This window comes from Xiphias gladius, chromosome 15 (assembly GCF_016859285.1).
Source record: "Xiphias gladius isolate SHS-SW01 ecotype Sanya breed wild chromosome 15, ASM1685928v1, whole genome shotgun sequence".
In the NCBI taxonomy this organism is placed as follows: domain Eukaryota; kingdom Metazoa; phylum Chordata; class Actinopteri; order Istiophoriformes; family Xiphiidae; genus Xiphias; species Xiphias gladius.
The window spans coordinates 20,691,165-20,717,856 of record NC_053414.1 but is presented as its reverse complement, the minus strand read 5'-3'; the positions used below and the strand labels follow the sequence as shown (position 1 = coordinate 20,717,856).

Genomic DNA, 26,692 nt, shown 5'->3' with positions numbered 1-26,692 from the left:
ATGGGTTCCCAAGAATCTCTATTTGGGTGCTCTAAGCTTGAAAGTTCAGGAGCTGTGACTCCAATAAAGCACTGACACTCCACACACACACACACACACTCCTTGCCCTGCTTCTTCCTCTTGCATGTGTTTATTCACTGCACTTAAAATGAAATTTGAGACACCAAGTTGCATGAATAATGTTCTTCCTCTTTCGTATGCACAGAGTTCTCCATTTCCTGAGATTTGGATAGTTGTGAGCATGGCTGAATAAAACTCCAAACTCTAAAATTTACATTGCTCATTTTCTGCACTCATAGTCTACTTACAGTGTTCACTTCCCTATGGTACAAACCCACAATGGCAGCGAGTTGAATTCTTTTTTTTTTTTTTTTTTGAATGTTGAGCTGCAGCTGCAGGCTCCACAATAGAAATCAATGAAAAGGGAGAAGACACACAAAGACTACTGCGACTCACAGAGAGAGAAGGAGAGAATGGGTTAAGACATCCGACATCAGCTGCTGTGTTCTCTAATAAAGTTCATGGAAGAGGAAGAAGAATGGAGAAAAAGCCTCGGGCAAAGAGAAATCTAATACTCTTGTGCGTGAAGGGAGGAATGAAGGCTTACCAGAAATCATCAAACATGGACTCAGCAGTGCGCACGTCCTTGGTGTGGCTCAATGAAGAGTGAGAGTGTGTCTGTGTGTGTCTGTGTGTGTGTGTGTGTGTGTGTGTGTGTGTGTGTGTGTGTGTGTGTGTGTTAGAGAGAGAGACAGAGACAGAGAGAGAGAGAGAGAGAGAGACAGAGAGAGAGAGACAGACATGTCTCAGCTCTGCCTCTCTCCATCCCGCCTCTTTGCTGGGCTCTGGCAGTTGTTTCTTCAGCAGCCTGTCAGCCTTTCCAATCAGTGAGGGGCCCTGCGCCAAAGCAAGGGGGAAAACCCAAAACTCTTGCTGAAGTTTCACTTATTCTTCAGCTTAAACTTTTTGTTACCAAGCAGTTTAAAGGCTAAAATTCATACCAGTAGCATTTAAAGGGCAGTTTTTGGAACTGTTTTAGCTGATATTCCCTAAATAATCTTGCTTTCTTTGTGCAAACTGAACCCAAAAACCACGTGTGAAATTCTTGCCACAGGAAGCCGGCTCTTGGGTGTGGATCTGCCAGAAGTATGTCAGCATACCATTTTATTCTGCTTCTTTTATCTGAGTAAACTAGGAACTAATGGCATCCATCATTATATCACAGAGCCAAAAAAGCTAGTAAATCCCCTCACATCCTGCCCATCCATTTCAGATTGCTCCGTAATGTTGTTACACAAGGGTGTGGCTGGGCGCTGGGCTCTGGTAAAACAGAATTAGGATAGACTGATCATCTAAAGGGCTGTTATACACAGCATTTGGGTTCTTTTAAATCCGTTTCTCTGGTCAACCATCTGCCCAAACATCTCCCCATGAAGACAGCTGCACACACTGCCTGTAGCACAAAACACACTCTGCGAGGTCCCCCCCACACACAAACAGATGCAGATTCAGTGACTCAATGAATAAGATATAAGCAGGAAGAGGAGACTACTGCTGCTGTTGCTGCTGCTGCTGCTGCTGCTGCAGGTCTGCATTTTTTTTTTTTTTTTTTTTTTTTTTTTAAATCTGAGGAATTTTGTTAATTTAAAGACCCTGAAGTTCAGACAGCAAGTCACAGTTGGGTAACTGGAGCACATTTCAGGCTGAGATCAAACTGGCATTGACAAAACGACCACGCCTGATACCAGCACACTGAAAATACAACTGATTAGCAGCTTCTAGAGCAAGATTTTTCCTCTGGGATTTCATTGTGCATCAAAAGCACAGATATAGTAGTCCTACATATACACACCTCATGTGAAAAAAACTGTGAAAATGATAATTCTCCTTTCAAGGAAGATGAATAAAACATGCCTATCAGATGCATTAAAGTCTGACCCCTAACTCTGCTCCTCCTTTACACACTACAAGACAAACCATCGAGGCTTCCTCAGAGCCGTACATAATATATGATGATATTGGGTGAAGTGGGTGGAAAGCAAGATGTGCTACATCGCCTGCCAAGCCTCACTTGGAAAGCTCAATAACCAGGAAATTAGCTCATCATACCAGATTTGTAATTTCCCTCCTCTGAGAGCTTTGTGCTGCAGCGTCTCAACTAAAGCATGCACAACAGCTGTGTTTGACTATGGATTGGATTGAAGGATTTATTTGCAAAATCAAAAATCATAGTTTATTTTTAAAACCTCAACTTGCCTTTTTCATCTGCCATCCTTTTCAAGTAGAAAAATAAACTTGTAGTCCTTAGAGTTGGTATCTGGCGGACACATGAACTACTTGCTCCCCCTTCTGACAATTCAAAGGAACTGCGTTTGAATGAAACTAGAATACATTAATTATCCTTACAGTCTTCGACAACCAGTTTTAATATCAAAGATGATTTGGGAAAATTTAAATCAGTAAACATATATGACACTAAGTAGATGACGTCATGTTTGCATTCCTCAAGTACAATTGCAGATTATTTTTTATAAAAAACATGATTTCTTCAAACTGTAAGAAAGGTACATCTAGTTAATACTAGATACCATATACATGCATGTAATGCCGTATAAAGTTAAGACAATGGATAAATTTGGCACAGATTTGTCATCTTGATCCAAAGTCTCTAAAAATAATTAGCTTAAATGTGACACTGCTTGCTTATTAGACAGAATACGAGATGACTGAAAAAAATACTGTCATCTCACGCTCAATGAACCCATTACTGCTTGGATCGTAGATCACCCCTCCTTAACAAAGAAACGATTTCCCTAAAAAAAACCTTCTGGTGTCCAGAGTGAGACTCCATAAACTATTGTGCCTTTTATGCAGTCCATAGACATAGAAAAATAAAGTATTCAAGCATCCGCTAAAGATCCAATCACTGGACTACAGTTTTAGACGAGACATAATTATGAAGACAACAAATAGCATGGCTATGGCAAGGCATTACTACAGAGCTAGAAATATCTTTCTGCCATCATTACATCTTCTTGTTATCTACCCAAAACCCTGCTCCATTTCATTAGGCAATTCAACTGTTTTTTTAAAGACTTTTTTCAAGTCATGTACAATTTGCTGATGGCCATCAGTGTTGTCCAGAAATGGAGAAAGGGGTCAAAATGTCTAACTTGTTAACTCTGGCATCATTAAAGAAACATGCATATGGCTCTGGAGAACAACTTTCCTTGTTGGAGCTGACCACAGGAAATGCTGAGTGCTTCATTAGTGGGTGCATCCCATTGTATTGATCATTACTCGGATAAAAGCAACACAATCTACTACAGCAATCAAGTGCAACAAAAACAAAACACGAGATCCACATTTGAAGGCAATGTGATGCTTGTGCAGTAGAACCGCAGCTAAAGAATCTGTTTGAAACTTTATACTGTAGGTGGAGCTCACGGGAGAGCAAAAAAAAAAAAAAAAAATCAAGTCAATTCCACACCTGTAACCTCATTCTGTATATCTGTTTGTGGTCCTGTATTCTGTTATTTTTCAGCAAGTCATGTCCCTGATTGTCTAAAAAAAAAAAAAAAGACAGACTACTTGAACGTGGATTTCTTTCTCTCATTCTGTATAGATTCACATGTCACAGTGTGATTCAAGTGTCCTCTGCCAAGTAGTTTGGCTGTAAAGGAAATTGAGTTATTTCAAAATAAGGAGTTGGGTGAAAGTAAAAAGGAGCAGTTGCTGGATAGATTTTGTGAGATGTATAAACTCCTCGTTTTAAGAGCCCTGTCCTCAAGAGGTAACTGATTTTGAAACACTATAAAAGTAAAAAAAACAAAACACTAAGATAAAAACAGTCAGCGCCATGTCTGCACTTCTGCAGTCCTCACCATGGCACTTGTACCCGCATGGTGTCTTGACAACAGGTCCTGTTCCTGGTTCAGTATTGTGCATTATTAAATACATAAGAAAAAGAATACTGTTTTGTTTTAAATACCACCAAGGAACAGAGAAATGTCTTTGCCTTAGTCATCCATGATGCCCTGGCACCTTCCTCTTTATATAGAGGACCAGTCCAGTCCTTCATCAGCCCTCAGTTTCGTCTTCATGGAGTTGACGACAGGAAAAATAATAGGTCCAACAAAAAGACTGTTGTTAGAAATTCCTTCTACAGAGTGCTGGTCCGGCTGATGGCGAGTGTGTTGAGTGTTGAGGTTTAACCCAGACACAGTACGTTGGGTGTCGGGAGTGTGCAGTGTATGCCTGTGGTCAGCAGGGGGGACTAGTGAGGTCACTGAGACGATCTTCAGTTCACCAGCAGGACGTCCTCGTATGTCGTTGTTCTGGGGGAAAATCAAAGAAAGATGGCTCATGTTAACAATTGTCTACAGTCATGATATACATCATAAGCATATATTCCTGTTTAAAGTCACAAAACTCTTGTATTTACAGAAATATACTTTAAACACGCTTACAAATTATGTCACAACAGGATCTTCACTCTACCTCAGATTATTATTAAAAGTTATGGTGTCGTGAAAACCTTGTAAACCTTTTTTTTTTTTTTTTTTTTTAATTTGTGTGGAATTTAGCTTTTATTTTCTTACAAAACTGCCACAAACTTTAAAAATCATGGTGGTCAAGCCAGAAAAAAGGCTGTCTTTCTCAGGGACGTCTCTCTGGCTGAAATATTCTTTCCTTTGCTGCTACTGTCTCTTATCAATCACTCCTGCTGCTGATATGTCCACATACACTTAGGTACAATTATTCCAAAATAAGCATTCAGTCCTCCTCTATCAGTCATCTGTTGTGTCTCATGAGACCCCACAGAGAGATGACTGTTGTTGTTCTTCTCATGTCTAACCTTTCCTCCTCACCTGTCACAGCAGCAGAAGAAGGAGCACGGCGAGGTCTCCAGACCCCTGAACTTCCCAGAGCTCGGTGCGTCAGTACATTCTGCTATGAAGGCATGCAGGTCCGTGATGTGCATGGGCTCTTGGGTTTGGTGCTGTGGAAATCAACAAAAATTAGATTATAATTTTCAACTGCATCTTCCCTACTCTATAGCTCTGACGCCATTCTGCCAGCCAGAAAAACAGAAATGATAAACCTGGATTACATCAAGACCACTTCCTACCTTAATGGTCTCATACGCTCCTGTGATGAGAGCAATAAACAGCGACAGCACCATGTAGATGAAGAGCGAGATGAAGGTGTACAGGTAAACTTGACTGAAGAGCCACACCAGAGTACTGCTCTCCTGCATCTCCGTGAATGTCACGAACATGTCGTCCCCGTTAATGAGGGAGAACAGGCACTCTGACACCATTGACAGGGAACGGAACTGAGGGAGAGAAAACAGTAAGCGCCATCAAACCTCCGAAAGCATTAAGAAATGACGATGAACTGATGATGGACAAATGTCGCTAACACAACCATTTAAACTGAAGAAATCTGATTTGAGCAATCCGTTGCACAGTACAAATCGTGTAAGACAAATTACTGTGTAAAAGTGAAATAAGAGAGAGCCAATATGAGTTGAGAGGAATATGCATATTAAAAGAAAAGAAAAGGTGAGGGCTGATGGAGAAAATGCAGCTCAACTTGTAAGTTTAAAAAATGTTTAAAATAATTTAATGAACAAATATAAACATTTAGTAGCAGAAAGGCTTGCTGGTATTTGTGTAGAGATAGAATTAAATGTAGTTTTATGTAGGTTCGTACTGTATGATTGGGAGTTATTGCCTCTTTTTACTGTTTTTTGTTTTTTGTTATTTACCCCAAATATGTGACTACACTTAAATAAAAATGCACATTTTTAACATTTAACTTAAGTTGTTTTATTACACAAAATTATTACAATCCGGTCTACCAGAGTTTTAGTCTTATTAACCTTGACATGGTAAGGTCCCAGGACAATCCAGCCACAGAAACAGTAGCCCAGATAGATGACGGCCACACAGAGGCAGAACCGAATCACGTTGGGGAGTGCTGCTCGAAGTGTGACAATCAGGATCTATGGGAGGCACAGAGACATTGGAAAGATCCAATTAGAGTGTGTGCGAGAGAGCAGAGAGAACAGATTAACTGGATTTATTACATTACATCCAACCATTAAGAGGAACATTCTCTCACTTTCTGACCAGTTATTAAATCAGCAGCAAGTTACAACAGTATCAGCTGATGCACACCCGTGTATCTGTGACTTACATTGTATTTCTGGAAAAATGTGAGGTAGCGAATGACTCCCACCCACACCAAGAGTGTGGAGGTCCCTAACAGGATGCCACAGAGGTCATAGGAGGACATATTCTGTCAGGAGAAAAGAAGAGATACTAGCTTGACCATGAACACATAGCATGATAATCACCATACTGATAGACTCATCTATGATTTAACATATCGCTCATTGCTAAATGTTTAAATAAGAGCAATACCTACATTTATATCATGACCACTGAAAATTCTTGATTCTGATTGACTGGAAGGTGTGGGTTACCTTTTCATAACCAGACAGTTTAACTGGAGACCTACTGTATGATGTTTTTTGGGTTTTGTTTTTTTTTTTGGTAGTTTTTAATATGTAGGAAAAGACAGCAACAGCTGAGTCTCAGCTAAAGAGATCAGATTTGTGTTATTTGTGTAACCACCAGCAACATTAATAAAAAAAAGACGAACAGCTTCTCAATGAGAACCACACAAAGGTAAATTTAAATGTGTAGCCTATCATATTTGCATGAATCTGGTAGGAAGAGCAAACTGGACTCTATAAATAACATTAGCCATGGTGAAGCCGGTAGCCTGAGTCTAAAGGACACCTGCAGAGGAAAGGAGAGAGGACCACAGAGGAAATGCAACCAAAACTGAACACAAAATAAAGAAATGTGGAGAAGTAACAGGAGAGAGTGAGGAAGCGAGAGAGAGAGACAGTGAGTCTGTGACAGAGGGAGGAGAGAGAGGCCTCCAGAAAGAGAGCTATGTAATAGTATCTCCACTGAGCAGTTAGTTTTAATATCATGTATCAGAACGCACTGCTATTCTCTGTTCTTGAGATTGACAGCAATCAGGGAAATTTCTCTTACCCTGTTTTAAAACTTGTCAGGATTATAAAACTCCTGGCTGAACATCGTGAACCCCTTCCTGTTTAGCTAAATGTTGCCTAGCAACGGAGGTGACAGAAACTCTGAGGCTCCGGAGCTATATAATATTTAACAGAGGAAATCAAAATGATCTAGTCATTTTTAGTTTGATTATGTAGAGCATTTTGTTGGCAATTGGCCATGGTATGAGCAGGACAATTTTTCATGATTATAGTGGATAACACGGGGGCTAAGTAGCACCCGATGCAGAACGGAGGGTGGATTGACTCCCTTATCGGGTATTATCCCTTATACATAGTTGCACACAGTTTAACATGCTGACTACAAGAAATAGTATAGCAGATATTCTCACTGAGGGGTGTTGAGGTAGGCAGGACGCACCTTAGATTCAATGCCGATCTTGATGATACTGCCAGTGATGGTGAGGATATCGCTGATGATAAGGAGGATATACCAGCCATTAATGAACTCCAGCCGGTCTGCCAGGCACACTTTACGATGCAGAGTTTCCTTAAAGAACTGCACAAACTCCTGAGAAACACACAGAGACAGAGTAAGAGGAATTCGCCAAACTTGAAGAATGAGGGGCAAATGCAGTAAGAAGTCTATTGACTGTACATTTATGTACATTCACTACACACATTTTTATAAATTATCTTCAGTCTGCTAACAATTACTGTGAAGCAAGGTGTTATTTTCCTCCCATCTTCAGACTCTTCAGTCACTTTTTTAGCTCAGCATTCTCACCATCTGGAGCATGATTCCACCTGGACTGGCCTGATTTGACGCTCTTATTCAGAGCTCTCATTCTGTTATACGTTTTCCTCCCCTTTGGTGTGTAACAGACTTTCCTCACCTGTTGCAGCATGATGCCGCGCAGTATGGAACGTCCACAGAGCAGCAGTGACACCATGCAGACCAGAGCCACAATGATATCGAAAGCTAGACGTGAGTAGTTTTCAGCTGGGGGTTTAAAGGGAGACAAATACATAAATAAATAGATAATTTAAAAAAAAAAAAAAAAAAAAAAGAGCTGTCTGACCCCACAATGTGTCAGTAGTATACCCCCCATGTTAAGTACTGCTGTAACTTCCCGTTGGTTCAGTAACTGTAAGCGGCTTTTAACATCCTCATGTTCCTTAACACCCTTCTAGTTTGCAACCAGTTTCTTTCGCTTGCATACTACTGCGTCAGTATTTCTATGATTTTCTGTTAGTCTAATTTTACATGATGCTCTCTCCTCGTTTCAAGAGTCCCAACCATCCACTCATCTGGTGTCTCACCATGTCCAGAGACGCTTGGGTCTTTACACTCCTTTATTGATGCCTGGTTTTGTAACCAGATCTTCACCTTGCCGCTGTGAGCCTTGTTGTCCAGAACTATCTGGAGGAGAGAGGAGGCCAACATACAATTCATATCAAGCTGTACTTTCTTTTTTTTTTTTTTTTTTAAACAGGTATTTCAGACAATGAAGCCATATATAATCTAAAGAATGTGTAATAGTTTCATTTTTTTTATAAGTCAGATATACTGACGTAAATTTGATCCGCGTTATGTGTAATACCAGCGTTGCATAATGAAAGTCAAAATTAATGCTCAATGAGTATCCTGCAATGAAGAAAAACTGGATCAGTGTTTAGACTGACTGCGTTGGAGGTACCACATCAACTAAACTAAATAATATGGAGAAATGTAGACCTTTTCTGTATAAGTATAGTTAAAATAATAACTTGACTAGTAAATCTTTTTTTCGGGCATGACCATATGCCCAAAGGAGCAGCTCTCTTTATGACTAAACCAGGATCTTCTAGATGAAAACCAAGAACCAAGAAACTTCCCCAGAAAACTCTTATTCAGTCCCATTTTCTTAAATGCCCCCCCCAAAAAAACCAAAAAAACCAAAAAAAACCAAAAAAACAAATTGTGTAAAATAACAAAGATCCTCCATCCAGGACGTTTACAGTCTTTGAGTAATTTTCACATAACCATACTTGCTGTTGAGCCCAGTAATTCATTAAATTGTCTATACACTGTATAATCATAGATATTGCAAGTAAACGCCCTTCAGCAGTGCTGGGAACCGAACCATCCACACTCTGGGTACAAATCAACCCGTCTGGATCAAGCATTTGTATTTCTTTGCCTTTAAAGATTTCTACTCACCGTTATGTAAAAAGTGTAGCAGTCTGGGATCTCGTTGTTGATGATGGTCTGTATATTGATTGCTTTCAACTGGAACTCTATGGTGACATTAATGAGCCTTGAAAAAAGATGCAACAGACACATGGAAATTTAGAGGGACACTCAGTAACACTTCAAAACTGGCTTATAGTGCCAGTGTCTATGTTGTGAACCCTACCAACCTCTATACGGATTCAATAAAATGGTCTTTTGTTTATGGATTTGCTGCCTTTTACAGCTTAAACTGTTGGATCTGGTTTTGATATCCCACTGGGTTGATGAATAAAACATCTATTGTAGTGTCATGATGACCTCACTGAGCAGTGCGCCAACGCGGCTGCGATGTTGTTGGGATTTAACTGAGCAGGGGCCAACGCACTGTTTGTGTATTGATACCCAGTGGTTTTTGTGGGCTCCTTACAGCAAGCTCTCTAATACCACCATTCATCCAGCTCACGTTTTGACCAAATTCAGCCAAAGCAGTAGTCACATTTTGGCATCCAAGTCTAACAAATGTAGTCAGGTCTAAAGCTGCAGCTTACAACTGTTTTCATTATTTTCTCGATTAATCATTGTGTTTTTAAAAAGGTTCAGAGAATGGTAAAAAAAATGCCTATTATAATTTCCTTGAGCCCTAAGTGACATCTTCAGATTTCTTTTTCAATCTGACCAACAGTCCAGGACCAAATGATAATCAGTTTATTATCATGTATGACAAAGAAAACCAGAAAATTCTCACATCTGAGAAGCTGGAACAAGTGAAAGTGTGGCATTTTTGCTTAAAATGACGGAAACAACTGATTATCAAAATAGTTGCGAGGTAATGTTCCCTCGACTGACTACTCAATTATTAGACAACTTGTTTCAGATGTAATCTGGTCAATTTTTGCCAGTGGAACTGCTATTTTGACTACAAAGCTGATCCAGTTGATCTTACAATATCTGACAAGAGACATCATTTTTAATGGATTTATTGTGGCTACTCAATAAGATTTTCATGCTCTATAAAGGTCCATTAAGGTTCATAAGCCTGAAGACGTATTTTAGATTCCACAGCTCTAAATAGTGAAAAGTTTCATGACAGTTGGTTAAAGACAATTTGGGGGCAGTTTACACTTGTGTCAGTCCCTTTTATGCAGTTTTACCAAGCCTATTAGGTAGATTTGTCCTTATTGTACCTGTGTGCAGTATAATGTAATGTATTTTTATTGTCTCTTCATTTGAGAAGGTTTTCAGTTCTGTATGCAGGGTTTTTATTTATAACTTGAGCTAGGCAAATAAAACATTGTTCATTTGTTCAAGTGGAATATTTTTATGTTTTTAGACACAGAGGCAGATTATTGATGTTGAAAATGATCAGACACATGAATCAGGACAGAAAACCCTTCATACCTCAGTGTGTGTGTTTTTGAATCTAAACCAGTGTCTGTGTCCTTGTACACATGCTTGAATGTGCGTGTGCAAAAGAGATAAGTGACTTTTAGCAGAGATAAGTGATAGATACTAGAGAGATAATGTTGGCAGTGGAGGCCAAACGAGGGGAAGCCGGAGCCATGCGGAAAATGAAGCCTTACTTGTGGAACTTGAGCGTAAAGTTCTTGTAGCTGCTGCTGAGCAAAGTTGGAGGGACCGACAGAGGGTTCACACCTATACAGTCTGAAGACAGTGGAGAACAGGCAGAGAAATGTCATGTTGAGTAAATACCAGCATATACCGAAGTTACTATCAAAGACAGAGGGAAAAAACAAAACAGAATTTATAATCTCTGGCATTTTGCTGTTCCTTTGTACACAGTGAATACAAAATAAAAACAAATATGAAATCTTGTCAGCATTAATAGAAGTAGCAGATCACAAAGAAACATCTGACATGCTGTACATGTGATATGAGGTAATTTTGACGTTAGGATGTTGATTTTACTTCCTTTTAATTTGGTCAATTAATATGAGGAAGTAAGAAACTCTGAGGGTATGCAACACTGTTTCAGACTGGCATTGTGTGTATTACATTTGAGGTACATGTAATATAAAGGTGACAAATAGGAATTGGTAACACTTTACTTTAACCCCCCCTACTTAGCATTTATAAGCACTATATAAACATTTATTAAATTCTTTATAACAATCTATAATGTGTTATAAAGCAGATATAGGGAAAAATTAATGTACAGTATTTGCCAACCATAATAACTTCTCCTATGAACACATTATTGTCATTCATTATCTGTTTATACACCAACCTCAGCTTATGGGTGTCCACAGGAGAAGTTATAGTTGTTGACAAATACATTATTAAACACGTACATTTGCTTGCAATTACTCATAAACCATGTATTAAATGTTTATACACTTCCTAGAAATGCTAAATGGTGGGTTGGGGGTCAAAGTAAAGTGTTACTAAGTGGTCATAATCACCTCTGGTACGTGTTGATAGGTTGCTGAATCCTCAGCAGCAAAAATCAAACACCACAAAAAGGCCAGCACCTTAATAATAATAATTAGAGTTCTGTCCTTGTCATGAATTATCACACGGGTAAATTAATTCACATAAAATACCATCACAGTACAAAAACATATAGTAAACATACAGTAAACTGGATTACAAAAAACAGCCATTTTGCAAATGACCTTTTGATAGTAAAAGCTATTCTACAGAAAACAAAAACCACATTCAGTCAAAATCTCAAGCAAGAAGTTGCCTGAAATCCACACCTAACAGTTACATGCATCCTGGGAAGTTTAAAGTATAAATACATGGACCTTTGCAGAGGTGACATCGATTGAAGCAAACTGCACTCACCAAAGGAAAAACATTGGACCTTGTCATGTAATTATGACTTGAGTATTCTGTCACACATCAGATTCTATGACCTGATTAGTGCAGAAGCAAATTGCTATATTACCATTGGAAACATTTTTCATCACAATGTATTGCGTGCTTTTTTTCCCCCACCACAAAGCCCGCAGTGTATCCATGAAGTACCCCGTACTGTTTTCACTGCTCCTGAAGGAACACTGAGAACCTTCCTGCAGGTCAGAGTTATTAAATTCCTCCCCCAAGGAGGTTATGTTTTCACCTGCTTCACTGTTGGTTTGTTTGTCATTTACTATGAATTTGAATTTTTTTCTCTGAAGTCTGGCATATGTTGTTTGACACTGACCTTGGCGGAGGTCTGCGCTCTACTGAGTGCCATTCTAGTTATGAGTATATAAAATCCAGAGATCCAGATCTCGTAATTATGAGATAGTAAGTCACAGTTACGAGATAAGGCTTCAATTTTTTTTTCTTTGGTGAATGCAATGCGGTTCTGTAGCAACCAGTGTCTATATGATTAAATCATTAATAAAATCTTTCTATTGAAACCTACAATTGAAGCCATAATGTGACTAGGGCTGCACGTTATGATGTAAAATGTTTATCCTCGTATATTTTCACCTTATAATTTCAGTAGAAAAGACAAGACTCTTGGATTGTAGCTTTTTATTTCCTTGGGTTAGAGTTATTTTTAATTATTTTTAAAAACCCTCTGTATTACTTTTGTTTGAGAATACACTCCAGCTCTCGCAGCTACTTGTGTAAGAGTCAAAATACACCCTCTAACATGCCTCCTACTCAGATGTTTCCTTTTGAAAGGACTGTGTTGCCTCCTCAGGCAACAACTGTCACCCTGGATAGTCTGTGAATAATTGTGCTCTGTTTTTCAAAAACCAAACTATATGCAAACTATGCATGAAACACCCTTTCTAATAACGAATATATTCTTTGTGTGGTCTGTCTCTGGGGAACTTTCTCAATTTTTTTCATGTGTTTGTTTTAGTGTAAAAGGGAAGGTACACTCATGTTTTCAGTGGCCTTGACGTACTTATCAGCTGCTCTGGTTAACGTGCACCATGCTCATGGTGCATAACCATGCTCATGGTGCACTTTATGTGATGTGACAATTGAACTCTGTTCCAATTCTCACATAAATGGTATAACTAAACTTATATTATGGTACATATCTCCTTTGATGTGCTGTTCATATCTGCTACAGCCTCCACAACTAACGTGTCATTGCACAGAATCTACAGCTTGTCACAGAGAGAAAAAGTTCACTCATTAGCACTGAACAGAGTACAGCTAACAGAGAACAGCTTTCTAGCACTGTTAGCGATATTAATGGAAATCACAGGCCAGCAATGCCTCCTTCAAATGGCACAGTGTAGTTCATGTACCTGCGATGATGTGAGGGTCTATATTGAAGGTATCGTTGGCTGGGTCAATACTTCCCTTCTTGTAGTACTGTTGGCAGAGGGAGAGCGCGCTGCCATTCACGCCAACACCATAGACGTATGCATAGCGTCCCACTGTGGTCTCTGGTAAGGCCAGATACTGGAGGGAAGATGAGAGGAGAATAACTTAAGAAAATTTCCTGGGGCTTTATGAATCTGCTTCATAAACATACCGAGACGAGAGTTAAAAGGAGAGAGACTGAAGGAAAATAACAAAGAACCAAAGTTTCTGTTGAGTTCAGTCAGAGGCTGAGCTGAACACAAAGGCAAAACACACTCCAACAGAAACGGTGAGTCTGTTGCTAGTTATCTTACAGTTACCATCTGGAGAGTTGGTGCTTTGGCTGTTTGGCATGAATAAAACTGTCTAATGGTCAGATGCCCCGTGAATGATGCAAGGTAAAAAGAGGCTTTGCTCTCTGTCTGAACCCACTGGGGTTGTGATTTACTAAAAATGACACGGAGCTACATCTGTCTCCGTACTCTGTTCGGTAGTCCCCCAAATCTGTCAGATGTTTTGGCTTCAACTTTGCATAACTCATCCTCTAAACTCGGTATCTGTGGGCTCTGCTAGTGGTGCCAGTGTCTATGTTGTGAACCCTACCAACCTCTATACGGTTTCAATAAAATGGTCTTTTGTTTATGGATTTGCTGTCTTTTACAGCTTAAACTGTTGGCTCTGGTTTTGATATCCCACTAGTTGATGAATCAAACATCTATTGTAGTGTCATGATGACCTCACTGAGCAGTGCGCCAACGCAGCAGCGATGTTGTTGGGATTTAACTGAGCAGGGGCCAACGCACTGTTTGTGTATTGATACCCAGTGGTTTTTGTAGGCTCCTTACAGCAAGCTCTCTAATACCCCCATTCGTCCAGCTCACGTTTTGACCAAATTCAGCCAAAGCAGTAGTCACATTTTGGCATGCAAGTCTAACAAATGTAGTCAGGTCTAAAGCTGCCGCTTACAACTGTTTTCATTATTTTCTCGATTAATCATTTCGTCCTTAAAAGATCAGAAAATAGTAAAAAAAAAAAAGCCCATTATAATTTCCTTGACCAACAGTGACATCTTCAGATTTCTTTTTCAATCTGACCAACAGTCCAGGACCAAATGATAATCAGTTTATTATCATGTATGACAAAGAAAACCAGAAAATTCTCACATCTGAGAAGCTGGAACAAGTGAAAGTGTGGCATTTTTGCTTAAAACGATGGAAACAACTGATTATCAAAATAGTTGCGAGGTAATGTTCCCTCGACTGACTACTCAATTATTAGACAACTTGTTTCAGATGTAATCTGGTCAATTTTTGCCAGTGAAACTGCTACTTTGACTACAAAGCTGATCCAGTTGATCTTACAATATCTGACAAGAGACATCATTTACAATTGATTTATTGTCGCTACTCAATAAGATTTTCATGCTCTAAACCATCAAGCACTTGATGAAGTTGACTTCAGTTATACCATGTTATATTAGCTCAGGTAACACATATTTTAGATTCCACAGCTCTAAAGGATGAGAGGTTTCATGACATTTGGTTAAAGACATGTTGGGCGCAGTTTACACTTGTGTCGGTCCCTTTTATTCAGTTTTACCAAGCACATTAGAGAAATCAAAACCTGCATGTCACATACGGTATTGGTATGCTGTATATTATGTAGAGTGTAAGAGTGTAAAAGATTGCTCAGTAGGGAGACATGACCTTATTGTACTTGTGCAATGTAATGTAATGTATTTTTATTGCTTTCTTCATCGAAGGGGGTTTTCAAGGTTTCAAGGTTTTGATGCAGGGATTTTATTTACAACTTGAGATTGGCAAAGGCCATTACACCGGAACTATCCTAACAATACTAACAATTAAAAATTGCAGGAGTGTTTTAATAAGTGGATTCATATATTTAAGCAGTTTTCCATTTTCCTCAGGGCTTACCTGCTCCACGGCGTAGAAGATGTGTTCATAGACATCGTTCTGCGTGTAAACAGCAAAGGAGTCGTCTGAGGACTCATCGTAGTCTTTGAGGAAGAGGTGCTTGAAGGTCATCGTGTTCTCCTCCTTGAAGGTCACCACCACCTGGTTACTGAGGCCAAACAGCACTAACTGCAGCAAAGAAGGGAGGGTGTTGAAAAAGTTGACAGGTCAGATAAAAGGGAGAGAGGGAAGAGTGAGATGTGTCATGAGGAGGAGGATTGGGGACAGAGAAAAACCCTGGGGTGGGACACTCCAGGTCCACTTACATTGGGCTCCTGGCAGCTTAAATTGACAAAATGATAAGTGAGACTTGTGGCTGGGTTTGAGCTGAAAAGGGATACTATGCATGTGGAGTAAGGACACTTTAAAAAAGGTGTTAAATTGAGACAAAAATGAAATGAATGCAGAGAAAGTCGGCAACAATTAACCAAAAGGAACCGAGACTCCATTAAATGACAAATATTCCTAAGGAAACAGCATTCTCTCCTCTTTGTCAAAGAGTTAATACGAAACTGTATTGGTCCATGAGTACAAGAAGTTCACACAAACTGAGTCAGAATGTAAATCTTTTAAACAGTATATTTACCTAAAAAGAAAAATATAACAAGACCCAGGGGCCAATTTGGACAGTAAAAGAAAGACTGGTCAAAAATGAAGAAAGACATACTGTAAGAAATTCAGAGGCCCTGATGAAAAATGTTGTGGTGAGAAAAAAAGAGCAATGCAGGGCAAAGACCTAACATACGATGTACCTGAGCTGTGACAATAATGATCTTGAGCAGCTGCAGGCCCAGCTTAAAAGGCTTCCGGCCCTTGGCATGATATTTATCACAAGGACTCATGAAGAAGTATTTCAGCTTCCTGCGAAGGGCCTCCTCTTCCTGATCATCCCCGACCCAGTGACCTGCTCTCGCCGTGGGACACTGATGGTTGCCACGGTTGTTGTCATGACTGGTGCTCTGATTGTCATGCTTGCCGCTGCTGTCCGTGGAGCCGTAGCGAGTCACCGAGCTGGACAGGCTTTCTTGTTCTGGAAGAAAAAAAAAAAGAAAGAACACTTATTTTCTATGTGTCAACAATCCTAGAGCCTAATCAATAAATCATCCTGGCTGATACCAGCTTATTACAAATACATTGTTAACGGCGTATATGATATGCTGGACAATAACTAACATGAGATTACAGCAATGCCAAAGACATGTTTTAGGTAGTTTAGAAACAGTAACTCAGAACATATCTTGGTCGTAATAGTTTTGAAACAAAAGGATCAAAGAACAAAGATATCCTTAGCAAATGTGTATTTATGTTAATTAATAACAGCCCATATCAACTTAATAGATCATTTAAACTTGATTATTTAATATCAATACTGGTATCTGCGTGTCAGCATTAAACAAAATACGTGATATAATGTAATAAAGCAATAATAAAGTGATTAGGTAAAACAGAAGGACAAGAACGAGGACGAGAGGCTAAGAGACAACCTTTGTGACTGTAACAACTGGCAGAGCAGTAAAACGCCAATCACATGCATTGAAGTGGTTTTCCAAAGTGCTGAGCCCAAGTCAAGGGATTTCTTGCAAAACTTGACTTCACCTACTTCTCACCGACACAAATTAGTTCCAGCGACAGCTTCCTGTCAGCACCACAAGTGTGCCTGTGTCTGAGGAGTCTGTCCTCACCTTTCACTGCTCTTGCCTAAGTCGGACAGCATGTCTTTGTCTCTCACTGTGCATGGCTTTACTTCTCTCTGTCCCCTCTGGCACTTTGACCATGTGCTCAACTCGGCTACATGTGTGATTTAACCTTTTTAGCTCACAAATGGAAAAATATGTTGCTGAGGACTGTCCTCCAGAGGACAGGCTACAGAAATAGTCAATATGTGATTTTACAGTTGTCTTTAGAGTGTTAATGATTTCTGAAAACACTGCTACTCTTATCTTATTAAATTTAGGGAGGAGTCAAACTTTCTTATATATATATATATATATATATATATATATATATATATATATATATATTTATATATATATATATATATATATATATATATATATATATATATATATATATATTTATATATATATATATATTTATATATATATATATATATATATATATATATATATTTATATATATATATATATATATATATATTTATATTGACTGGTGACAAATTAAGGGAAATACCAACATAAAGTGTCTTAGTAAGATGTTGGTCCACAATGACCCGCCAGAACAGCTTCAATGCTCCTTGTCAAAGTCTCTGGACCTCTACTGGAGGGATGAACACCGTTCCTCCAAAAGATATTCCCTCATTTGGTGTTTTGATGATTGTGGTGGAGAGCTGGGTCATACTCATCAAACCCTTCAGTGACCCCTCGTGCCCTATGGATGGGGCCACTGTCATCCTGTTTTTCAGGTTTTTACTTTAATTTGTCACCCGTCTGTATATTTCAATCAGTGACAGTGAAAGGGGGAAATCTGTTTTCCCCAAACAGTCTGCAGTGCGTCTTCTAGTTACTGCAGACATCAGTGTAGTAGATGCCGACTGGTAGCAGAAGGAAGTGAGGCAGATTCCTGGGATGGTTTGGTAAGAGCTGACACATCTACAGTGAGAACTGTGGCCTGGCTGGGTTTGACAAGGGTATGAACATAAATTGAGAATATGTATGACGTTTTCATATAAACCCACTTCATCTTTTGGACATAACACGTTGTTCAACAAATTATTCTCCAGAGCGTGATAGACAAGGGCTTTTAGAAAATATTGAGAACAGTATTTGGGGTTTCAGCTGAAATTTACACTGAACTGATGTTTGACTTAAGTGTTTTCTCGGGGTAAAACTGTAATATGCTCTGGTTTCTAATCAAATACTGTCTGCGCTTATTTGGTTATTACCACAAATGCTGTAGTATTGCTTGACTGTGTACTTTTGATTACTGAATAGGGAAGTGTTGAATTCCTGCACAGAGCTCATAGACCCTTGTTTGGAATCAAATTTCAAACAATAAGAAACAGCATCCTTACACCAGAGCTACAGGCGGGACCAAACACTCAAAAAGGAGTCAATCGAGCACAAGACAATTTCATCTTGATAATGATTGAAAAAAGAAAAGAGTTTCTGCAGGCTTTACCAAGTTGAAATTAAGACCTTTTTAAACACCATATACTGTAGGGTGCAATTTAATACCCTTTTCACAATTATGCTGGCCAAAGTATTAAACTTTACTGACAGAAAACCAGTAGGCACGATATGGCCTTGATTTATTTTATTATATCGTATTTTTTCTTCCTAGCTGTATGTAACTATAATTCCTACTGATATAATTAATTATATTATGATGACCCCGGCCTGGATAAGCAGCAGGAAATAGATGGATGGATTTATCAACTGAAAAAAACTGAGTCAACAATCCCACTTTCAGTTTATAGGTGTGAAGTGTCTCCCAACAGCCCCCAATCTGATACAAAAACATATTATAACTAACATTACTCCCTACTGCAGGCATGAGAAAATATTTAAGACCTTTGTGAATTCAACTGAAGACTTTTTAATACCCTCTGAGGCCTTTTTTTTTCTAAAAAGAAGAAACTGAACTCAGTGTTTTTATTTTAAGACTGTGCGAAACCTGTACTGCTACTTGATTTGTACCTTAGCACTGTTGAGAGGGAAAATACTCACATCCTCATGTGTAACACTCTGGTCTTTAAATAATTACTGTTATAACTGAATGATTTTCAACTTTAAAAAAAAACATTTTGAAGAGAAAAAGAAAAAGTTAGTGAGATACTGACAGATGGACAGACTGGTCGAATTAACCAGGTTTACAAACTCAGAAAAGTGTGACTAAGCTAACACAGCAGGCAATTTATGGTTGGAAACAGAGCTGGTCAATGTGTCATGTCTTTACAGGAACTGACCACACCTCATTGGAAAATCACAAATCACCAAGTAGGCTGATCATGCTCTCACATTTTTATGTGAGAGCATGATCACATAAAAACCCATTTTCTGACTTTGTTAACCCTGATACGACGGAAACTCTGGGTTTTCCGTCTCAGAAACTGAGAAGACTTTAACTCTGATTCAGTTACCGTGGTAACTTACTCTGTAAATCTAACCTGCTCACTGGCAGGTTTTTCTTCAACAAACCCCGAGTTTCTCTCTGTCTCCTCCCCTCCTGCTGAGCCTGCAGGAGCGCGCTTCATTTCCTCATTCATGCCGTCCATATCAAAGCGCATATCGGAGAGAATTAACTTGCAGAAGTTTAACAAAGCCTGCGTTTACAAACGCAGGCTTTTATGTCAGTCATCAGTGTTAGGACAGAGGTAGTGATCTCTTACATTAAAATATTACACATTTGGCTTCATCCTCAGCTCAGAATACAGTCTATACACTGTCTGTCTTTCTAACACTGTGACTCTGTGGAGATTAAGACAACTGTCAGACTGTCAATCAGTTCCCCTGCATTGAAACATGAACCATGCAATGAATCACTAAATTTAAAAAAAAGAAAAGAAAAAAAAATTTCTGAGGATTTTGACATGAGACGCTGATGTATGAGTGGTCTTGTCCCATGTTGAAATTGGTCAAACTGATGAATCATTCCTATCATAGTCATCCATATCATATTGTAGATTGTGACATTTCTTAGTGAAGATGATGAAAAGATTTTAACATTTAAAAACTGGACAAAATGTAGTTTGAAAGTGATATGTCTGAACTTGTTTTAACAGCATTTCAGTTACTGTATTTAGTTTTACTACATGTTGAAATATTGTCTTTAAGAGCTGTTGAGCAAGATTTTTAAATTAAAATAGACGTCCGAAAATTTACACTCAGCTTGAACGTAGATGCTTTTTCATCTGCAAAACACAAAAACCATGAGGCTGTTACCGGGTCAGACTATGAGGTTACAATCATAGATCTATAAACTTATCGAACAGATAAACTGGTATCTGTTCGATCTATATTTTCATCTTCTGCTACCACCAGCACTTTGTCCCCATCAGGTTACAGCTGAATAAATATATTTCGAAATGTAATCTAACAAACAGTACGATTCCACCGCTTGAGCACCCGTTAAGGAAATTAAAGTCTGCCAAATAATGTGGTGTAATGGATTACACTGAATAAAATGTAATAGTGTTAATAGAGCCTTTTTCTCCAGCTCAGCTCTTTAACTGCTGCTGAATCGCAGTATCTGAGACCCATTGATGATGGCTTTTTTTAAATTAACCAGGCATACGCTTAACCCGGAGTGGACGTACTCAAGAGTTGATTCAACTAACTCTGATCAGCTGTCCTGGAACCGAAAACTCTGAGTTTTACCATCTCAGGATTAGTCAAGTCGGAGTTCAGCGTTAGGCTCAGAGTTTGTTAAACCTGGAGCAGGCCCATGGCCGCTACAGAGAAACAATGATGAACGGGGTCACTTTGAAAACTGGACATAAAAAAAACATCATTTTAGAGCATGTGTTTATTGTTCTTTATTCAACAGAGAGCGTGGCAACGTCAGATAAACTGCTGAGTCAGCACGAATCCAGACTCAACAGACACAGCAAGTCAGCAGAGCAAACCAACAGCTTAGCAGAGTTGTCCCATGGAAATGAGAAGTGAAACAGGAGGAATACAACACCACTGTAAACAAGATGGATTTTCAACAGAGAAAAACATCACGCAGCCAAGTTTGGGACCGGCATTTCTCCAAAATACTTGTCACGGGTTATTCTCTGGCATTGCAATCAAACAATAAAACAAATGGCGTGTGTCAAGTTTTCCTGTTTTTCAACAAGATGCAATATTTAGAGTCATTTCTTTACACAGAATTTAGTTTGTAAGAGGATCAGTTCGGCAACTGTAACTAAAAGGAGAGGACCTAGTTCCTTTTATAGGTAACAATACATTACATGAAATGTAAAAAAATGGGTAGCCTCACTATCAAAAAATCCAAAGACAACAATTAAATTGAAATTAGTTCATGTTCTCTGATACTTTTAAAAGTGTAATCAGCATTTTTTTTTTGTTTGGAACCTGAAACATGGACTCTTCCGGGTTTTACTCAAAGCAGTTATCCTGCTATTTAGTTATTACAAAGTAATAATTCAGCTTCATGAGAAAAGCTTACTGCTGATGCAGAAAACATTCATTTCTCAGATTTAGCACTTTTCAAGTGTGTATTAAAGGCCCAGTTGATCTATTTGGGAGTGATCGCAGTTTCCAACCCTACGTTTTGATCTTTGTTGGTTTGTTAGAAAAAACAGAGGCTTATTTGAATATGATTAGTGGACAAAATGCTGATTTTCCAACTAACATTAGCCCCTTAATAAAGCCTGTTCAAGGCGGTATTCCCCCTCGTCGTTCTGTACTAAAGGTACGAACATGGAATTGGGGGCATTGTTGTTCCAGTAATAAGCCGGCCGCAGGGGGTAGTCACAGAGCCACACTGACGTCTATGTAGACGCCGACGCTGTTGTGCTACACATTCCTGCCTCTTATTCCTGAACGCCGGCGTGCTATCTAAAAATCACACACAGGGGCGGCATTATGTCGGCTTTGTTTGGCCCAGTGTAAACGAGCAAAGACAGAAGAATGAGGGGTCTTCTTAACGGCAATATAGCGGCATCTCTGTTTAAAAGAGGCTATTGACTCAAGCTACATCACCCGAGCCATCGCTCCCTCTGGAGCCACAAAAGCCTCTATACAACTTTTTTTCCCCACATATGCAGTAGTACTAACCAAGACCTTTGAACAAACTTTGATCAGTAAAATTGGTAGAGTTCCCTTTACCTTAAATTCATGTGGCCAAAAAAAACAAAACAAACCAAAACAAGAAAACAAACAAAAATAGCTCAGCCTTTAATTAAGCATAACATTAACTGTCCATCTCAAAGTTTTAACCATCTTTAAAACTGAGGTAAGTGATTAGTTTTAGATTTTAACTGCTGCCACTCTTATATTGTTTTAAGTGTTAAATTAAATCTCAAGTCTTTACTCTGTTTTTTACTCATTATTTGTGAGCCAAGTCTGACTAAAATGTTTACTGTGCACGACTCGCCTTAAGAGTTAAGTTGTTACCTGAGATTTTACGATAACCTCATTTGTTTGCCTGGAGTAAACCAAACCCATATTCATATTCTTTTCCTGCATTAACCAGCACCTGTTGTTAACCTGTGAGCATTTCTAGCTGTTAAGTTGATGTGAATGGCATCGAGATGAGCAATTGGTTTCAACAAAATTAGCTGAAAGTGAGAGCGTTTCAATCACCTCGGCTACAAACGAGGCAGGCGAGGCGCCCTGGCTCTGACAGGGGTTGCGTGTCTTGGTGAGAAGAATGACAAACAGCCAAAACAATCCAACCACTTAACATTTCATGTGGACAATAGTTGCGAAACCGAGTGCACAGACACTATATCTTTGATCAGAGGAGTGTGTCTATCGTCACGGCAGATAGCAATCGGACAAACAAAAGTGGGTGCAGGCCAATGAGCGTGCCACCAGGTTTGACACTTAAAGTTGCTCAAGCTGAATAAATCTGTGAAAATATCTGGCTCTTCTGGTTCACCGCCACCTCTGGAGCGTTGGGAGAAAACACTGATGTAGCTATCTGTCTGTCAATTACAATCCTTGCGGTAACTGGAAATCTGTCAACAACTTGGTATCAGTGCCTGGATCTAGTCTGGCAGTCCACAGCTAAAGGCCACCCACAGGTTGAGAGTCCAAAACTTCCAGTTATACACAAGTTAAAGGAAACATCGTGAAAAAAAAGAAAAAAAAGAAAAAAAGAAAAGAGGATATACTGATAACCATGTTAGGTTATTTGTAGGTAGGAGGGCTTATCTTTGATGAACTGAATTGCATCCTTCCTTCCTTATGCAGCAATGTGTTTAACACTTTTCTATGAGCCTTTGGTTCAGTTTCAATACAACAGATATAATTAGGGGAAGAGAAAAAAAGCCTGACAATACAGCCTTAAAACACAAAACAAAAGATATATTGTCTTACTTACCTCCAATGGTAAGTAATTATATTGGGGTTGGCAGGAAAAATCTGAAAGTCAGTTATCTCATAACCTCTGCACATGCATAGTTAGATACCACTAGGCATGGCAAATTGTAACTTGGGTGAACTGACCCTTTAACTTGAGGCTTACTGAACACACACTGTGTGTTGTGCCACACAAAGCAGGGCTCAGTCTGTATGTGTGGCACACAGCTGATCATCAAAACACAAGTTGGTATTAGAAGACTCTGAAATTCTTTTACAAAAATATCTTAACTCAAGATCTACTTACTAGCTTTTTTCAGGGCTTTCAACCACATCTCACGGTCTTAAAAAGCTAGTAAGGGGATCTTGACTTTAAAATGCTTCCTTTCAACCGAATGCTTCTAAGGCCAAGAATGAACTTTCATGCTCAACTCAAGAAATCCCTCACAGTACAGAGGGACACTATTCTCAGTGCAGTCGTACTTCAGCTACCCCACATTAACAGTCCAACGAAAAACAGCGGACTCAACCATGCATGAGAGGAGCTTATGAAAGAGCTATTATTATGCATGAAAGAGTCAGGCTGTTTAGATGTACTTAACTTAATTCACTAGATTTGCCGGGGGGGGGGGGGGGTAATGGTGGTGGTGGTGCTGCATCTGGTTCTTCAAGGGAGAGAGACTTAACAGTCTCTTTTAGACCAAGAAATCACACAATCCTGCAACCTCTGAAACTGGGGCAAGAACTTCACGCTATAGGTGCATTTTATTATTATAGTCTGCAACTACATGTAGTTGAGGATAAACCCTTCAAAAAACACAACCACTCCACTTTGTCTAAAAATGCCAGAAAATGGTGAGAAATGCCGTCTTTGAATGTTTTGCTTTTATCCAACCATCAGACCAAAACACAAAGGCATTAAATTTGTAGTGATACAAAATAGAGAAACACTGCAAATCTCTATAGTTAAGAACCGGAGGACAGTGACTATTTGGTATTTTTGTATGAAAAAAAAAAAAAGACTCAAATCATGATTTGATTATCAAAATAACAACACAACTAAGCTATTACTCGGCTAACTGTTTCAGTTCTAATATAGTCTATTTCTATTCTGCTCTATCTCAAACAATTCAAATACAAAGCATGTAGCTAAACCAACTACAAACACTGTATTTTTACTTTGCAAAATGACCAACTCTTTGCAGGCAGACATTAGATTCTTCTGTAGAAGGATTTGTAGGAGTAAAGAATAATTGAATACCTGTCTCTAACTGGTATTTATTCATTTTTACTGCTGTGATGATCACAAGGAGGTCATGCTTGAACAACTGTCCTGTTATTGTGCTCCGCAGTTTCTGTATAAAAGACACGGGTCGTGGAGGAGTGGAGAGGCACAAGCCTCGTTTAGGGTTAAAATATAAAGTCATCGCAGCATAAGCCTGATGTTGACAGGCCCGTCTGGGGAAAAAAAACACACTTGATGATAATGACTACTGTACCTCACCAGAAGATGACAGTGCAGAAATAGACTGGGATGACCATAATGTTGTGAACGTATCTGCAGAAACAACTCCATTTAGACACCGGAGAGCAGCTCTAAAACCCGCTTACATACCGGAGAGAAGCAACAAAACCGCGTGTTAACGAGCAAAACAATCTCTGCTTGTGACAAAAAAAAGAGAGGACTGATTAGGGAGTTAAAAGTTACATTTAAAAGTTAAATGTCGGCACTACGTTACCTGAGGAGTCCTGGTGCCCTGTCGCAGCCATGAATTTGACCTTTTAAAAGACAATAAATATGCGAATCATACAGCTAAAACTAAAAGTAGCCGGCTGGTTTGTTTGTTTGTTTGTTTTTTAAACCGTGGCAGTAAGCGTTTATGAGTGTTTCAGTCCTCATCCAACAGCCCGGCCGAGCTGCTCACTTCCGCTCAGGTCATGTGACTGCCACCATGTGACCACATGGACCAGCTCCGGGTTGCCACACTGATCTTCGGCCCGTTTTAAGATGATCCCCTGCAAGGATGACCGGATCTCGCTACTACAGGGTAAACGTGTTTGGTGGGACTCTCTATAGACCCCCCCCCCACTCTACAGACCACTTTCATTATTTCCAGCTGTATTATAGCTGTGTATTACAAAGCTGCAAAACTACATTCTCATTTTTGAAGAATTACAAACCCTGAAAATATCCATTACCATCTTGTGTAAGCCTGCCAAAGCTTACTTGTACTAATGAAAAACGTTTGATTTTTTTTTTTAATTCTACAAAGACAAATGGATTCAAGGTTGTTTTTTCACAAAGAGGTTTTATAAGATTTTGAATTTTTCCACTATGGCTTTTTAAACTAAATATGGTTCATAAAGTAGCCTCAAAGTTATATACCCTTAACAATTTAGTGGACAATAATTCAAGGGTCATAAGTTTGACTCACTTTTGCATCAATCATCCCCGTACAAATACCTAATATTCACAGGTTATTCTACAAAAGTTAAAATCTTTGTCTGTCTCAATGTGTATTTCCTGTATTTGATTGATTTGATGCATCTGATTTAAAAACTTTGGAGTACTTTCTAAACCTTAAGAACGCAGCCTTGGCAAAGGTATAAGCTGATCCAATGCTTTTGCTCCTCCACATATGTAAATGAGGTGGTAAAAACATTAGAACATAATTTCAACACAGAGGCCCAGTGTCTGGAATTTAAAAGACAGTACTCATTACATGACTGTTGTGCTGGATTACGTTACATTGTACAGGTATTTCTATTTTACTGATCACTCAGTGAAAAGGTTACCGCTCTGCATGACTGCATGCATAATAAATTTCACCATTACTACAATTATTTTCAGTCACGTTTCAACCAGGACAAACTTTGCAAGCAGTTGAATAAAACTGTCAAATGTCATTAAGTGTCATCGTGTACAGAATTAAGTCCATTTACCTTAAAGGTTGTTTTGGGTAAAAATAGGCCTTCTCTTGTGACTGAATTCAACTGTCTAATCTAATCTAGTCTAATCACACATTTGTGGTTCCCAGAAACAGGAGCGGAGTGAGAAGTCTTTTTTTTTCCCTCTCTCGGACAAATGACTCACCTTCCCTGCCTGATTTCCTAACACTTAATTTTCCAGTTGCAGTATCCTACATGGCAAAACATCCATAATTTCTTCAAACCTAAAAAA

At 39.0% G+C, this 26,692-nt stretch overlaps 1 protein-coding gene across 2 annotated transcripts; it reads right to left on the bottom strand.

Annotated features, from left to right (window-relative positions):
- Window positions 1-1,721: 1,721 nt before the first annotated feature.
- Window positions 1,722-25,463, bottom strand: mcoln1a (mucolipin TRP cation channel 1a). 2 transcript variants are annotated; one of them, XM_040147302.1, is made up of 14 exons: window positions 25,251-25,463; window positions 16,273-16,550; window positions 15,482-15,649; window positions 13,490-13,646; window positions 10,850-10,931; window positions 9,258-9,354; window positions 8,378-8,477; window positions 7,951-8,057; window positions 7,476-7,625; window positions 6,205-6,306; window positions 5,888-6,010; window positions 5,132-5,338; window positions 4,872-5,002; window positions 1,722-4,337 (listed from the first exon to the last, which is right to left on the bottom strand). In XM_040147302.1, exons 1-14 carry the CDS (start codon window positions 25,279-25,281, stop codon window positions 4,301-4,303), a joined length of 1,770 nt encoding a protein of 589 aa, XP_040003236.1. In that variant the 5' UTR covers window positions 25,282-25,463; the 3' UTR covers window positions 1,722-4,300. The 2 variants fall into 2 exon arrangements, with proteins under 2 accessions (XP_040003236.1, XP_040003237.1); XM_040147303.1 differs by lacking the exon at window positions 6,205-6,306.
- Window positions 25,464-26,692: the final 1,229 nt, after the last annotated feature.

What these genes read in the sequence shown, in the direction of transcription:
- mcoln1a (XM_040147302.1), bottom strand. Translation starts at nt 25,281, where the DNA reads ATGGCTGCGACAGGGCACCAGGACTCCTCAG. An exon ending in GCTACACTTTTTACATAACG is followed by an intron (nt 8,478 to 9,257) that starts GTGAGTAGAAAT and finishes TCTCTCCTCCAG; the next exon opens with ATAGTTCTGGACAACAAGGC. An exon ending in CATTTTTCCAGAAATACAAT is followed by an intron (nt 6,011 to 6,204) that starts GTAAGTCACAGA and finishes TGCCTCCCATAG; the next exon opens with ATCCTGATTGTCACACTTCG.